General features: G+C 45.1%; 1 protein-coding gene across 5 annotated transcripts in view; it reads left to right on the forward strand.

Moving 5' to 3' along the window:
• Nucleotides 1-7,917, forward strand: part of SLAIN1 (SLAIN motif family member 1) — a 96,473-nt gene extending 88,556 nt beyond the window's left edge. For all 5 annotated transcript variants that reach the window (XM_073580426.1, XM_073580425.1, XM_073580427.1 and 2 more), the window contains one exon: nucleotides 6,952-7,917. In XM_073580426.1, the coding sequence (XP_073436527.1) occupies nucleotides 6,952-7,027 (76 nt within the window). In that variant the 3' untranslated portion in view covers nucleotides 7,028-7,917. The remainder of the gene's footprint in view (nucleotides 1-6,951) is intronic.
• The last annotated feature ends 7,092 nt before the right edge of the window (nucleotides 7,918-15,009 follow it).

Here is a 15,009-nt window from a genome sequence, read left to right on the forward strand (position 1 = left end):
AATCATGCAGCTACGACGGCAGAAACTAAATCTCCGAGCACGCCAAAATACTCGGGAAAAACCCGAGCAACGAGTATACTCGCTCATCACTACAAGCGACCTGTTGTGCATATGTTCAGTCGTTTGAGCTTTTCAACCTCTTCGCGAATCCAATGACGCAAAGCGATTAAAATAATTGACCTGACCATTCTTCAGGCAGCTCCTGCTTGGAAGCCACTTACTAATTTGTTTCATACAGGCTTAAAATAAAAGCTGGCGGCCAAAGAAATCGCATCAAAATACCGAAAATATGCTAGCATGTATCGGGCACTGGCTATATTATCAGTCAGGTATGTTTGACTCTGAAACACTGCGATGTTTCAGCGAAAAACATAATTTCAGGGTAAGTGCACACGTAGTTTGTTGGTTGTGCGGATTTTGTAGAGAAATCCGCAGGTAAATACGCAGGACAAAAGTCCTGCGGTTTATCTGCGGATTAGCCTGCGGTTTCACACCTCATAATGATAAGGTGTGAAACCGCAGCGGAAACCGCACAAAGAATTAACTTGCTGTGGATTGTAACCCGCAGCAAAACCGCGCGGAAATATCCGCTGCATGTGCACAGCGTTTTTTTTTTTTTTTACATAGGAAATAAAGGTACTGTACAACGCAGCAGAATCTGCTGTGGACCCGCAGGGCCAAAACTGCTGCAGATCTGCAGAAAAATCGGCAGCGTGTGCACATAGCCTTAAAGCACCCGAGATTCTCCCCATCTGCTGCCCTGTGCACGTAGGCAGAGACCTATCAATCCCGGGCCTTGTTTGAGGAAATGACGATGGGGACACGCCTGTGCAAATAGTCTGTAGCGCGATTTCATTTTCTGGTGTTTCAGGATCAAAAATACCTGGCTAAGATAATACAGCCAGTGCCTGATGCATCCTGCCCACAGATCAGGCAGCATGTTATCAACTGACAGGTTCCCTTCAACAAACCACTGCCTCCCATGTTTGTTTCCCTTCCTACATCAGCCTCTAAAGCTTGATTTGATTTCTTTGCTCAGGAATCAAGCTAAAGAGACTAGTACCAGGCAATGAAATTGCTGTGGAAGGCAGAGGCTCCTTAAGAGCTGTTTTACACCCAGAGCTCTTAACAAGTCATTTGCATATTAATGAAAATATTTACTCAGGAATGCAGCTGCAGATGGAGATGAAAATCCAAAAACACCTTTAATATCTTCAAAGATCTGCATACCAATATTGTACGAGGTTTCGGGGAGTTGATCTTGCTGACAGATCCCCTTAACCCCTTCAAGATGGAGCCCTTCTTCCCAGAGCCATATCTTTTTTTATTTTTCCGTCAATATGGCCATGTGAGGGCTTATTTTTTTGTGGGACAAGTTGTACTTTTGAACTACACCATTGGTTTTACCATGTCGTGTACTCGAAAAAGGGAAAAAAAATCCAAGTGTGGTGACATTGCAAAAAAAAGTGCAATTTCACACTTGTTTTTTGTTTGGCTTTTTTGCTAGGTTCACTAAATGCTAAAACTGACCTACCATTATAATTCTCCAGGTCATTACGAGTTCATAGACCCCAAACATGTCTAGGTTCTCTTTTATCTAAGTGGTGAAAAAATATTCCAAATTTTGTTTTTTTTAAAAAAAAATTGCGCCATTTTCCGATACCCATAGCGTCTCCATTTTTCGTGATGTTGGGTTGGGTGAGGGCTTATTTTTTGTGGGGCGAGCTGACTTTTTTTAACTTCCGTATATACTCGAGTATAAGCCGACCCGAGTATAAGCCGACCCCCCTAATTTTGCCACAAAAAACTGGGAAAACTTATTGACTCGTGTATAAGCCGAGGGTGCACAGTGAGTGGCCTCAGTTATCTGCATAGTATGTGGCTCCAGTTATCTGCACAGTGAGTGGCCCCAGTTATCTGCACAGTGAGTGGCCCCAGCTTTTCTGCACAGTGAGTGGCCCCAGCTTTTCTGCACAGTGAGTGGCCCCAGCTTTTCTGCACAGTGAGTGGCCCCAGCTTTTCTGCACAGTGAGTGGCCCCAGCTTTTCTGCACAGTGAGTGGCCCCAGCTTTTCTGCACAGTGAGTGGCCCCAGCTTTTCTGCACAGTGAGTGGCCCCAGCTTTTCTGCACAGTGAGTGGCCCCAGCTTTTCTGCACAGTGAGTGGCCCCAGCATGTTGCTGCTGCCGCTGCCTCCCTTACAAAAAAACCCAAAAACCTGTATAGTCACCTCAGTCGCTGCCCCCTGCTCATCAGCGTTGCGCTCTGCAGTGACCTGAATGTCACTGCAGAGGACGCAAGACAGCAGAGCGCAGGGACAGGTGAATATGGCCCCCCCTCCCGTTCATACTCACCGGGTCCTGGCGCTTGTCTCTGCAGCTCCCCTGCTTGTTGTTCCATGTTGTCGGCGCTGCTCTCTTCCTGGTTCAGCGGTCACGTGGTACCCGCTCATTAAATATGCGCATATTTAATGAGCGGGTAGCATTTGACAGCTGAAGCAGGAAGAGAGCAGTGCCGACAACATGGAACAAGCAGAGGAGCTGCAGAGAAGGGTGAGTATGATCTGACACCCCCGCTCCCCCTCCCCTGCCGATTCCCCCCCGGTATATGACTCGTGTATAAGCCGAGAGGGGGACTTTCAGCCCCCAAAAAATGGGCTGAAAATCTCGGCTTATACACGAGTATATACGGTATATGACTTTTGTGCAGATTCGTTCTTTTGATCGCCCGTTATTGCATTTTAATGCATTTCACGGTGACCAAAAAAAAGGAATTCTGGGGTTTTGCTTTTTTTTCTCGCTACGCCGTTTAGCGATCAGGTTAATCCTTCTTTTTATTGATAGAGCGGGTGATTCTGAACACAGCGATACCAAATAGGTGTAGGTTTGATTTTTTTTTTTTTTTTGTTTTATTTTGATTGGGGAGAAAAGGGGGTGATTTGAACTTTTTTGTTTTTTTATTTTTTCATATTTTTAATTTTTAACTTTTTTGACATGCTTCAATAGCATTCATAGGACAACTGGATCGCCTCTGCTACATAGTGGCAATGCATAGATCACGTCTATACAGTAGAATGACAGCATTGTTATGATCGCTGACCACAGGGTGGTGCTCATAGCAATCTGCAATCAACAACCATAGAGGTCTCGAGGAAACCTCTGGTTGTCATGGCAGCGCACTGATGGGGTGATCACGTGACGGGGATAATCAGTGCACATACCTCCGGCAGCGCAGCCGGCAACTCTAGTTAAAGCCCGCTGTCAGAGTTTGACAGCGGGATTTAACTAGTTAATAGGTGCTGTTGGATCGCGATTTCGCTCTCGCCTATTGCGGGCACGTCAGCTGTTTAAAACAGCTGACATGTCCGACTTTGATGTTGGCTCAGCACTGGAGCCCACATCAATGGGGGAGACATGACATGCGCTATACTAGTACGGCGCATGTCGTGAAGGGGTTAAGCCACAATTGGCCTATTGTCTAAAGAATAGATATTGCAGCTATACACTGGGATTACCCCCATTACGTGGGATCTGATGCCAATCTTTTTTAATATTTTCCGACCATTCTCAATTACCTTATCCATATTTTGAAAGTCCCTGTGTAACTGACACATAATATTGATATTAACCCCTTAACCCCACGGCCAATTTTCTTGCTTTTAGGATTTTTTCCCTCTTCCACGAACTTTTTCATTTCCTACTAACATAGCCGCTTGTGTACAGTTTTGTGCATTCATGTTTCAATACAATGTACTGGAAAAAAAAAAATCAGAGTTGAGACTGGAGAAAAAACAATGTAATTCTGCTGTTTTGGGTTATGTTTTTATCCTGTTCATTGTGTGGTAAAAATTAGCTGCCAATATGATTATTTTTTTTTATTTTCTAGGTCAGCACAAATATGGCAATGGCCAACTTTTTTTTTACAGTTTTGATTTTTGTTTAATGGCTAGAGCAGTAAGAAGAAATTTGGGAAAAAAAGAATTGGTTTGAGTGTGCCTGTAACTTTTAGGCAACGTGCACATGTTAAATATGCCATTTGATGAGTGTTTTTACATCAGTATTTGTAAGCCAAAACCAGGAGTGGGTGAGAAATGCAGAAGTGGTGATGGGTTTCTATTATACCTTTTCTCTGATTGTCCCACTCCTGGTTTTTGCTTACACATACTGAGGTAAAAAAAATCACCAAATACTGAACGTGTGCTTGTGGCCTTATATTTTTAATTTTACAGAGATATGAGGTCTTGTTTTTCACACACTGATCTAACATTTTTTATTGATGCTATTTTGGGGTGCATATGATTTTAATAACTTTTTATTGCAAAAAAAATGGTGTTTTTTAGCATTGATGTTTTTATTTCTCTTCCTAGAATTTACCATATAAGTTTTATAAATGTTTTTATTTTTTTCTCAGCTTTTTAATTTAAACTTTTTTTTATATTTTTGTAAATGTATTAACTTTTTTCCCCTTTTAGGGAACTTGGTTTGTGATTTGTTTTCTTGATTTGTATATTGCAACACCATAGTCTTGCATTATTTAGTGAAAAATCATATTCCCCTATGAAGCCCAGCCACATGCTGGGATGCTAAGATGACTGAGACAGGGGCCTTCAACAGTCTTCTGGGTGCCATGAAAACCTATCTGCACCTCGCAATCATACTAGGCAGGAGTAATATTAGGCTATGTGCACACGCTGCGGATTCCGCTGCGTTTTTTTTCGCGCGGAAATGCAGGTAAAACCGCAGGTAATGTGACCTGCGGTTTTGCTGCGTTTTGGCCTGCGGTTTTGCCCTGCGGTTTCACACCTCTACTATGTTAAAGGTGTGAAACAGCAGCAGAATCTGCAGAAATAATTGACATGCTGCGGAAAAAAAAACCGCAGCAAAACCACGCGGAAAAACCCGCAGCGTGAGCACTGCGGTTTTGAAAACCCATAGGCTAACATGGTAAATTACCATGTCTGCGGAACTGCTGCGGTTCCGCAGGGCCAAAACCGCAGCGGAACCGCAGCAAAAACCGCAGTGTGTGCACATAGCCTAAAAGCAGGCACACATTCCATTTAAATGCCATCGTCAGTTTGATAGTGGCATTTACATGGTTAACCCCTTAGTGACAGAGCCAAGTTGGTACTTGATGACCCAATTTTTACAATTCTGACCACTGTCACTTTGAAGTTTATAGGTCTGGAACGTGTCAATGGATCCCACCGATTCTGAGAATGTTTTTTCATGACATATTGTACTTCATGTTAGTGGTAAAATTTCTTCACTATGATTTACGTTTATGAAAAAAAAAAACAGAAATTTGCCAAAAATGTTGAAAATTTTGCAATTTTCAAACCTTTAATTTTTGTGCCATTAAATCAGTCATATCGCACAAAATAGTTAGTAACATTTTGGAAACATTTTTTTTTTTTTTTGTTAAGATGCTGTAAGGGTTAAAACCATTAACCACCTCACATTTGAAGTGAGTTTGGGGGGGATCAATATAACAGAAAATACCCAAAAAAGGACACCATTCTAAAAACTGCACCCCTCAAGGTGCGCAAAGCCACATTCAAGAAGTTTTTTAACCCTTCAGGTGCTTCACGAGAACTAACGCAATGTGAAAGGAAAAGATGAACATTTTACTTTTTTCACAAAAAATTTATTTTGGAACCAAACTTTTTTTTATTTTCACAAGGGTATCAGGAGAAAATGGACCACAGAATTTGTTGTGCAATTTCTCCTGAGTATGCTGATACATCCGTATGTGGGTTAAAGCCATTGTTTTGGTGCATGGCAGGGCTCAGAAGGGAGGGAGCACCGTTTGACTTTTTGAATGCAAAATTGGCTGGAATCAATGCTGGGGGCCATGTCACATTTGGAGACCCCCTGAAGTACCTAAACAGTGGAAACCCCCAATTCTAACGTCAACCCTAACACAACCGTAATCCCAACCCCATCCCTAACCCCAACACCACAACCCTATCCCTAGCTATAACCCTAACCCTAGCCCAACCCTAACCATAGCCCCAACCTTTACCCTAGCTATAACCCTAGCTCTAGCCCCAACCCTAATGGAAAAATGGAAATAAATACTTTTTTTTTTTCATTTTATTATTTTTACCTAACTAAAAGTGTTAAAGGGGGGGTTGATTTGACTTTTTTTTTTTTTTTGATCACTGTGATGGGGTCTATCACAGTGATCAAAATGAACCAGTAGGAATAATTTCCTATTGTTGCCAGGTGCCGGCCGGCAGATCTCGACGGGCGCACTGAGCATAAGCCTGCCATTTTCTAATGAGAAGAAGACGCCGACGCCCGGGGTACATCATCGAGGGATGCAGGAGGGTCCAGGGACACCAGAGGTACCGGAGAGGTGATCGGGTGACCCCATTTCTCTCTCCTCTAATGTGCTAGATCACATCAGAGGAGAGAGAAATTAAAAGGGAAATCTGACTCTTTTTTTTTTTTTTTTGTGGTTGCCGTTATTCCTTGAATAATGGTGATCGCAACACTGGGGTTGGTGAAAATCGACCCGAATCATGTTCTCTATGGTCTCAGCAACCCCCAGTAGCCGAGACCCCGGAGAGTTTAAGACGCTGGGTGGTGCTATACACTTATTTATCAGCGCCGGTAATAAGCGGTGCTGAGGAATAAGTACCCTTAAGTACCTCAGTTAAAAGGCGTATCGACGGTCTTTAAGGGGGTTAAATAGCAGCAATTGGAACTCGCTCCGATCACTGCTGTTACAGGAAGATGTTAGCTGTATAATACAGCCAGCATCCTCCGAGTATGGTACATGATCCTTGCAACTAAACCCGACATAGGTTGTATTATGTCCGAATTCCCAAAGTGGTTAATGATAGACATCAAATTTATGATATCAGTAATTGAATGTGTTTAGTGATTGTTTAAAGTAACCGTTTTCTTCCCTTTCTCTTTCACCCTCTTTTTTTTTTTTCTCTTTACAGCTTTATTCAACCTCCGAAGACCCTTTCGTCACTGAGCACTCTACGTGATGGAAACTGGAGGGATGGATGCTACTGATCAGTTGTGAATAATGGTTTTATGAGTAATGTATATCCCAGCTGGCTGGGAATAAGACGTACTACAACAATGTTGAAATTTTAATATTTGTAATATATGTGTTTTGTGAGCGTGCTATCAAAGACAACGTAGCTCCTTAATGTTTGCTGTGGACTCATATATACTTTTCACTATAACTGTATTGTTTAACAAAATGTATAATGTATGAATTGTATGCAAAATGCATCAGCAAATAATGATTTACATTGAGGTTTTCTTATTTAACTTTTTTTTGTATTTTTTTTAACTTACCAATGCACTTAACCTGTTTTTGTACACCGAAGTAATCACTGCAATACTGGTTACTACAGACTTTGGGGATTTTGTGAATTTAATGCAAAAATGATCGTAACACATTGAATGATTACACACGTCTCAAGACGCTGCTTCACTTTTGTTCCATAAAATATTGTTAAATACATTGCTTTTTACCACATTGTATAGTATGGTTGGGATCTATTTATTAACATCCATAACACATTTTTGTTGCTAAGCACAAAGGCCAGGAAAAAGAATCACTGTAATGTTCTACAAGTCACCATAACTATTTCTCATTGCTTTTTTTATGTTTTATGTTAATTTATTATTATTTAAGGATTTTGATTAATATTGTAATTACTCTGCAGCTTACGCTGCAGTGGGGAGTGGGCTATTCTTATGTACACAACGGTTTTAATGACGGTCAAAATACTGAAAAATCAAAGGTCTCAATGAAAATAAAACTTTTTGATAGGCGTTTTACAAAATTAAATTGCACTAATGCTTTAATAAGACAGTATATGATTTCATAATGATGACATCTGTATACTGCAGTTTTGGAATGTTTCAGTAATAAAGAATATTTTTCAGCATTTGTATTTTTTTCTGCTTGTTTCTTAACACCTTAGTTCACACATTGTTTCATAAATGTACACAGAAGGGTATGATCACCCTGGCACGGTTTGGAACTAGCTCTAATCACACCAGTTTAACATCTAAATCTTAGGTGCTGCATTCAAAATAATGACCGCTGTATCTAAAGAGTTTGATGGAAAGAGCAGGCTTCTGTCAGTCCTTCAGCTTCCCCTCTACACATTTGCGATATGTCCATGGTTTGCGTTGGCAAGCTATAAATCTCAATAATGACCTCTAGGTCTTCCAGGTATTGAATCCCTTTGGCCCAATAATACGCTGTACAGTACAGCATGGTAGGACATCTTCTTACATGGAGTGACGCAAGTTTCTGCCCTATCTAACTGTTGTGAAACACTGGCTGTAATGGCATATTGGGAGTTATATTTTTCACAGCAGCAGGAGCAATACAGATTTCTGACTCCTGATGTAGGCAATCCTGTTTTAAGTTCAGCTTCTGAAGGCAACTGTAAAAAAAAAAAAATTCTACAATATTATTGAAGGTTAAATAATAAGCTTTAATATAGGAAAAGGAAAATAACAAGCCAAAAGGCTAGGTAAAAAAATGTAAACTGATTTTGTTAATTTTGTTCATCCCCGCTTTTTCTGCTAGTTTCTTAACACCTGGCAGGCGCGGTCCTGCATAAGGAGCACGCCTCTGACTGTGGAGCCCATGTAACAAACAACGATAAAATACTGCCAGTACCCAGTCCCCCCTTGCACCAATCCCCTTGGTGATGCACTAATTGGGATGCGCCAGCCGGCCAATGGTTCTTAAAGGGGAAGGGTCCTACCGCCACACCTGCAGGGGTGAAATCCAGGTGTCCGTGCCAGTAACTTCCTCTTTTCCCCTGGCGGACACCTGGAAGCTGCCCTCAGCATGTGCGACGCTTGGATCGAGGCCCTGCGGCAGAGAGCAGCACAGGAAGGTGAGTACTGGATCCGAGCTTTGATTAGCAGCCTTATCACTCACATCCCTCTGCCGTCCCCTTCCCCACGCCGGCTCCTAACACTGCAGCGCCGCCTGCCTCCCCGGGGGCACTCGCCGCTGAACCCCACCATGGGCTTACCTGTGGCCCAGCATATAGCCATAGCAGCCCCAGCCCATCACCGCTGTCAGCCTCCCCTGCTCGGTTCCCCCCTGTCCCTCGCACCTCCACCCCCAGCGGGTCACCCTTACCGGTTCAGTCCCTCACATGGCGCCGACCCTCCGGCACAGGGGGTGCAGTGCAGGTAGGTTCTGCTACAGCATCGAGAAGCCGCCGGTTTGTGCGGCACCCCTGGGAACCTGAGCGCCTGCAGGTCGGAGATGCGGTCTCCGCGCCGCGAGCTCCCTGGAAGCAGGCAGGAAAGCGTCAGTCCTGGGTTCCTGCTGGCTCCGCCCGGGCCCTGCATGTCACAGCCAAGCCCCGCCCACTCAGTTGTGTCACTTCTGGTCCTCGGGGAGGTAGCATCGGAGAAGTCCTGGACAGGTCTCTACGTTACCCCCGGCAAGTGCAGCCCAAAATCGAGTACGTGACAAACTCACTAATTCACGAGCACCCTCCAAGGCTATCAGCCGGGGAGAACCATCCCCCACAGCTTCCAGCCACGCCAGCTGCCATGCAATCGCACAAGACAGAGCCCTAATTCCGCCATCACATGGTTGTAATCAGGCTCGAGTGCACGACAGTCCGTCATGCGCTCCATCGTTGGCTAACAACCAGGAATACGCATCTCAAGCTTCCCTGGTTTCCAGTCAACACATCGGCCAGTCCATCATGTTAGTGGGAGTCAGTGTTTCCCCATCCTGTGACATCGCCCCGTCAACATCAGCGGGAGCCGGGATTCCTCCAGAGTCACAGCGGTGAGTGTTCCAAAAGTAGCGGGGAACTGTTACGCTATGGGGGTAACTTAAAAGAAAGGGAGCTAACTTCAGTGATAAAGGAACAAATTCTACACCTATTGCATCCGAGCGTTACAGTGGTGAACACTACAATAATAGCGAGTCTACACAAAGACGCCTTCTTCTGCGGGATCAGCCCGCTAGGCGCTCACATAGATCAGGAGACTAGGCAAAATATCTGGAACAGCAACTATGTTGACATACGGTTGCTGTTATCATCTGACCAACAAAGCTAACAAACGGATATGATAGGAATAGATCAAAAATAGCATTAACTATGAATAATTGGCTTCAGGCCTTCGCAGTATTGGGCTGTATTATGGGCCATAAGCATCCGGAAAGCTGTTCCGAGTTATTTATATATCAGGACATGATATATAGTTCATACAAATCGCATGGCGGTTCAGCCTGGTGGCGGTATGATGAGGAGTTGTGCAGGCAGCTGGCCCTACAGCCTGATCTAGGCTGGGGAGTTAGACGGATGTGTGGTTGCGACTGATGCTGTCGCAGAAGCAGCCCAACTTTTCAGCTATGACCACTAATTACTTTGCAACCGCAGGTCAAAACTCAGTGGTTGTACGAAAACCCGGGCCCTGCTGGCTATTTAACGAGGGACACTGCCATTTCCACGCGCTATGCATATTCTGTCACGATTGCTCAGCTTGCGAGGGGGGGGGACACCCAGCATCAAGGTGCACTCGGCAGCCATACAAAGCGCCTGTAACGCATAACCCCAGTGAGCGTAACTGCGATGGGCCCTTGGCTAGATCTCTACCGCAATAAAAAAGTGGCACAGCAACTACTATCTGGTTTTACGGACGTTTTTCTTTATCGCCTTATTGGGGGACACAGATGACCATGGGTGTATGCTGCTGCTGCTAGGAGGCTGACACTATGCAAAACAAGAAACTTAGCTCCTCCCCGGCAGTATACACCCACCGACAGGCACCAAGCACCTCAGTTTGTGCTTAGTGTCTGTAGGAGGCGGACCGGGATCTCCCCAGATCCGCATTTAATCCTTTTCTTTTCAGGTTTCTAGTTGTGTTTTTTAATGATTTCCCTAGCCGTCGGTTACGACGCCCTAGTAATCCCGTGGTCCCAGTTCCACCTACCTTACCTGTTTCCTCCGCTTGCCCTGATCCCAAGAGTGGTCAAAAAGATAAAGTCAGAGGGCATCCCGGTCATCTTAGTGGCTCCAGACTGGCTGAGACGCCCTTGGTATGCGGAGCTGGTGAACATGCTCACGGACGTCCCCTGGAGGCTTCCAGACCGTCCAGATCTTCTCTCGCAAGGCCCCCTTTACCACCAGAGTTCTCAGTCTCTGAGTTTAACGGCATGGCCGTTGAGGCCGCGATTCTGAAGGAATCAGGGTTTTCCTACCGGGTCATTCAGACCTTGATTAAGGCTCGGAAGCCTGCTTCCTCCCGCATTTACCATAGGTACTGGAAGGCCTTTTCGTTGGTGTGACGAAAACGATGTTTTTCCACTATCGTTCTCAATTCCTCCCATTCTTGGTTTCCTCCAATCCGGCTTGGATGCGGGGCTATCCCTCAGTACTCTCAAAGGCCAGGTATCTGCCCTAGCAATCCTCTTCCAGACGGATCTAGCTTCCTTACCGCAAGTGAAGACTTTTCTCCAAGGAGTCGCCCATGTGGCTCCTCCTCATCGTTCTCCGATAGATCCATGGGATCTCAATCTTGTTCTTGGCGCTCTCCAGAAGGCGCCGTTCGAGCCGATTCAGGATATCCCTCTGTCTCTTCTTTCATGGAAGGTGGCTTTTCTAATCGCCATTACATCCATCAGGAGAGTTTCTGAGCTGGCGGCCTTATCCTGTCGTTCTCCTTACCTTATCCTCCACCAAGATAAGGTTGTTCTCAGGCCAGTTCCTTCTTTCCTTCCGAAAGTGGTATCCCCCTTTCACATTAATGAAGATATCGTCCTTTCATCATTTTGTCCTGCGCCTGCTCATCCTCTGGAAAAGTCGCTCCACAAACTGGATGTAGTGAGAGCCTTACGTGTTTACCTTGCCAGGACCGCTTCCTTTCGCCAATCTGATTCCTTGCTGGTCATTTCTGAGGGTCGCCGGAAAGGTCTTCCGGCTTCCAAGTCCACAATTGCTCGTTGGATTCGGTCTACCATCCTGGAAGCCTACCGTCTTCAGGAGAAACGGCCCCCTCCGGGGGTGAAAGCCCACTCCACCCGGGCTGTAGGGGCTTCTTGGGCTGTGCGACACCAGGCTTCGGCCTTACAACTTTGCAGAGCCGCGACCTGGTCATCTTTGCACACCTTTGCGAGGTTCTACAGGGTTCATACCCAGGCCTCGTCTGATGCAGCTCTTGGTAGGAAGGTTCTGCAGGCGGCGGTGGCGCATCGACCGACCTAAGCCCTTCCTTATTTCGTTCCTTTATTGCTGTTCCCACCCTCGGGACTGCTTTGGAACGTCCCATGGTCATCTGTGTCCCCCAATAAGGCGATAAAGAAAGAGGGATTTTGGGTTCTTACCTTTCTTGGAGCCTTCATTGGGGGACACAGCACCCTCCCTGTTTAAGTAGTACCGTGTTGGGTCTGAGAGTCCCTTGTTGAGTTGGTAAATATGTTTATGGTTTTGGTTGCTTCTCCTACTGCTTTTTCACCAACTGAGGTGCTTGGTGCCTGTCGGTGGGTGTATACTGCCGGGGAGGAGCTAAGTTTCTTGTTTTGCATAGTGTCAGCCTCCTAGCAGCAGCAGCATACACCCATGGTCATCTGTGTCCCCCAATGAAGGCTCCAAGAAAGAGATTTTACGGTAAGAACCCAAAATCCCTCTTTTTTTATGCCTTTCAAGTTTACAAGAATTCCAACCCTATCTGATAACCTAAATCTGCTCGTGAATTCCCCGAAATCCTAAGACAAAAAATACAAAAGGAGGTGGAATTAGGTAGAATAGCAGGCCCCTTTCAGTCACTGCCCTTCAAAAATATCGCCATTAGTTATTATTCCAAAAAAGGAACCCGGTAAATATCGCCTAATCCATCATCTGTCTCACCCAAAGGGCGAATCGGTTAACAACGCTATCTCCCCAGAAGAAGCTTCTGTAACATACTCGTCTTTCGATAAGGCAGTAGAATTAGTCTGGGCAACCGGACTCGGCACCCTGCTGGCTAAATCCGACATTCCGTTTACTACCTGTGCACCCCGAATGTTTCCACCTACTGGGCTGCAAAGTGGACCAGCAATATTATTTTGATATGTACTTACCAATGGGATGTTCCTTCTCATATCACTTTCGACTTATTCAGTACCTTCTTGGATTGGGTAGTTCGGTACGAAACAGGCAGCAAATTCCTAATTCACTACCTCGACGATTTTTTGTTCATCGGCCCCAGAAATTCTAAACTCTGCTCCTACCTACTAGAGAAATTCAAAGCTATCTTACAGCAATTCGGTGTACCATTATCGCCCGAAAAAACAGAGGGACCATGCAATATATTGCCTTTCTTAGGCATCGAAATAGACACCATTTCGATGGTTTTCCGCTTAATGGCGGATAAATTACAAAAAACACAGCAGATTTTAGGAAGGCTTCCGCAAAGTTAACAAAGTAACACTCCAGCAAATGCAGGCATTATTGGGTTTACTGACGTTTGTCTGCCGCGTAATGCCGGTCGGCAGGGCATTCTCATGCAGACTATCGTTGGCGACAAAAGGCGCTACTCAGCCCGGCCATAGAATTAGGCTCACTCGCGCGATAAAAGCAGATTTACTAGTATGGCAGACATTCCTGCAATCATGCAACGGTCACAAGTGTCATGGCTAGAGAGACTGCAAGCAAGGATTTCGGGCTGGCAATAGGGTGGAGCAAAAAAGAGGGTTTCGCAGCCATCTACAAAAACCAATGGTGCAGAAACAATTGGCCTGAGCTCTGGACCACATCAAACTGGGTGTGCGACCCAGCCCTAGGGGAGATGGTTAGGTCCATATATATTTGGACAGAGACAACATTTTTCTAATTTTGGTTCTAGACATTACCACAATGAATTTTTAACAAAACAATTCAGATGCAGTTGAAGTTCAGACTTACAGCTTTCATTTGAGGGTATCCACATTAAAATTGGATGAAAGGTTTATGAGTTTCAGCTCCTTAACATGTGCCACCCTGTTTTTAAAGGGGCCAAAAGTAATTGGACAATTGACCCCAAGGCAATTTTCAAGCTATGCTTGGAAAAAAATGGCGCTAATCCAAAGGAATAAGGGACACATTTGTTCCGAATCAGGGCAGCCACAGAAGCGGCTAGGGCAGGAGTGTCAGAGGCCGAGGTGCAGAGAATGGGTAGTTTGAAATCTGCATGCTTCGCCAGATACATAAGACCTGATTTGCTGAATTAACATTTGTTATCTCTTACAGAAGTTGAAGTTTGGGTTGTAGAACATTCCTATGTCTATTGGGCGGAAAAAAGGTCCAAACTGCGTCCTGGAGGAAGAAATCTTGGCCTCCCGGGCCTAGAGGTTAACTGGAGGGATATCAGAGGCCTCCAATGGAAACAGGTGTTCAAAGAGATGGTTGACATTTCAAGGAGGGCAAAACGCCCGGTGATAATGGTGCTACACGTGGGTGGCAATGATCTAGGCAAGCAAAAGGTAGCGGATCTGTATAAATGGATGACAACTGATATGGAACGGTTCACCTGTTTATTCACAAATATGATACTGGTGTGGTCAGAGATGATACCACGGGCTGTCTGGCATGGCGCAAGAGATAAAAAAGCCATAGAGCGCACAAGGAGGAAATGCAACGCCCGGATGGGAAAATTTGTGAGAGGAAAAGGCGTTTTTTTTTATCCGTCACCACCAGCTGCAAGGGGATAGCACAGTACTGTTAAGACCGGACGGAGTTCACCTGACGGACATTGGCCTCGATATTTTTCTGTCTGGATTATAGGATGGGGTTGAACAGGCCCTAACGCTGATGGGTGGGGGTCGGAGACCCGTGTAAGTTACACACAGGATTCTCCGTGGCAGAAGAAGCAGAGGAGGGCAAAGGTTCGTAATCGCTCATTGGGCTAACTTGCCTGTCGATCATGGACAGGAGCTTGGCGCGAGCTGCTCATTACGAAATGTAATTGCCTTTCTCTGCTTATGTAATTAATAAACTGTGACCAACCTGTTTAACCTACCTAGGACTGTGTGC

This window comes from Dendrobates tinctorius, unplaced genomic scaffold, assembly GCF_039654945.1.
Source record: "Dendrobates tinctorius isolate UK_male_01 unplaced genomic scaffold, ASM3965494v1 ptg000064l, whole genome shotgun sequence".
Classification (NCBI taxonomy): domain Eukaryota; kingdom Metazoa; phylum Chordata; class Amphibia; order Anura; family Dendrobatidae; genus Dendrobates; species Dendrobates tinctorius.